Source organism: Thyridium curvatum (assembly GCF_004353045.1).
Source record: "Thyridium curvatum strain D216 chromosome Unknown NODE_157_length_22691_cov_84.373116, whole genome shotgun sequence".
Lineage (NCBI taxonomy): Eukaryota > Fungi > Ascomycota > Sordariomycetes > Thyridiales > Thyridiaceae > Thyridium > Thyridium curvatum.
In genome coordinates this window covers 1-1,911 of record NW_022156912.1, presented here as the reverse complement: position 1 = coordinate 1,911, position 1,911 = coordinate 1, and the positions used below count along the sequence as shown (strand labels likewise).

Sequence of the window (1,911 nt, the reverse complement as noted above, 5' to 3'; positions counted from 1 at the left end):
CGGTCGTCGGTGGCATTTGTGCACATCTAGGCTAGATGCATCCCCGCTGGCCTCTTTGGTGTCTGAATTTTCAGGTGTCGGTGCATCAGAGTGGTGAGGAGACGGTGGGCGATGTGCGGTCGGTCCGTCTCCCCATCATCAGAGTGTTCCGTTAACGGAGATGCATCCTTTTTGTTTGAGACAGACGAGACCTTTGGACAAAGATAAAAGGAAGCCTTCGACGCTGGCAGATCTCTTGTTTGGAGCATCTTCACCGTCATCATTATCGGCATCAGAGCAACTAACAGTCTCATTATCGTGTTCGCTATATCCCTAATCTTAATACATATATATACACCTTCAAATTTCCTCCAAATCCTTTCCCTGTCTCGGTATGGCTACCGCTGGCGATATTGAGAAACTCTCCAAGTCTGCTGAGTCTTGTGTTGTCGCTGTCTACAGTGTCAAGTCTGATTCCAATGATTCCCTTGCGTCCCTCAACACCCCTTCCCCGTCGCCTCCGCCGGAGCTGGATGTCCGGGAGTTTGTACCCCCTGATGGTGGTTTCATTGCTTGGGCTCAGGTTGTTGTCGGGTTCCTGACCAATGCCGTCACCTGGGGGTTCCCAACCATGTTTGGTGTCTACCAGCACTACTACATTAGCACTATCGGTATGGACGCGACCGCTGTGCCATGGATCGGCTCCGTGCAGATCTTCCTTGCCTACTTTATGTGCACCGTGTCCGGGCGCCTTTCCGATGCAGGATATGCAAAGTCGACGCTGCTTGCCGGCGCCACCCTAGCCGTCCTGGGGACGCTGGCCACCAGCTTCTGCACCCGGTTCTGGCAAGTCATGCTCGCCCAGGGCATCTGCACCGGCCTGGGACTGGGTCTCACTGCCACGGTCTCCGTCCCTGCCATCAGCTCCTACTTCCAGAAGAAGCGCTCCATCGCGCTCTCCATATCGACCACGGGCACGAGCGTGGGCGGCGGCATCTTCCCAGCCATTGTTCAGTATCTCATGCCCAAGATCGGCTTCGCGTGGGCTGTTCGCTGCGCGGCCCTGGTTGCCTTTGTCCTGTTGGCCAACGCCTACGTCCTCCTCAAGCCTCGTCCCGTGCGTAGGGGACGGGGAGAGAAGGAGCCCATGGTGGACTGGGCGGCGTTCAAGGAGCTTCCGTACAATCTGCTCGCTGTGTCGAGCTTCTTGTTCTACTGGGCTGCCTACTTTGCATTTTACTACGTAAGTGATGCATCCTTGTCTTCAGAGTTGCCAACAACATACATAGCTCTCGTCATATTAGCGAGGCCATTCTTCAAAGGCTAACTGCATCTACCTGCCCCCACGACACAGTTTGGCACTTACGCTCAAGACGTCCTGCACCTCTCGTACGCATCGTCCTCCTCGGTGCTCATCATCTCCACCGCCTCGGGCATCCCCATGCGCGTCGCCGCCGGCTTCGTCGCCGACTACTACCTCGGCACCCTCAACACCTACGTCCTGTCCATCGTCTTCTTCGGGGCCGCCCACTTTGTCTGGATGGGGGCCTCGACCGCGCCGGCGCTCTACGCGTTCGCCGTCCTGTTCGGCTTCGGCACGGGCGCCACGCAGGGCATATGGCCCGGCACCGTGGTCGCGCTCACGCCGGACCCGAGCAAGGTCGGCGTGCGGTTCGGCATGGTCTGCACCATCGCGGCGTTCGCGGCGCTGGCGGGCCCGCCGACGGCCAGCGCGATCCTGCAGGGCTCCGGGGGCGCCTATCTCGGGGCGCAGGTGTGGGCCGCCGTGGTGATCCTCGTGGCTGCGGCCATCATGGCCGGGGCCCGTCTGAAGCTGAGCGGCAGGAGGCTCTGGGTCAAGGTTTGAAAAAAAAAAAAAAAAAAAAAAAAAAAAAAGGGAAGAGGCGAAATGCCTGTGGTTGCTTTTTTCTG

At 58.1% G+C, this 1,911-nt stretch overlaps 1 protein-coding gene across 1 annotated transcript; it reads left to right on the top strand.

The window, feature by feature from the left end:
- Positions 1–373: 373 nt before the first annotated feature.
- On the top strand, positions 374–1,846 carry E0L32_012338 (uncharacterized protein; the record flags this gene model as incomplete). The annotated part of the gene is made up of 2 exons (XM_031135167.1): positions 374–1,222; positions 1,334–1,846. The coding sequence occupies 2 exons, from the start codon at positions 374–376 to the stop codon at positions 1,844–1,846; spliced, it is 1,362 nt and encodes a 453-aa protein (XP_030998715.1).
- Positions 1,847–1,911: the final 65 nt, after the last annotated feature.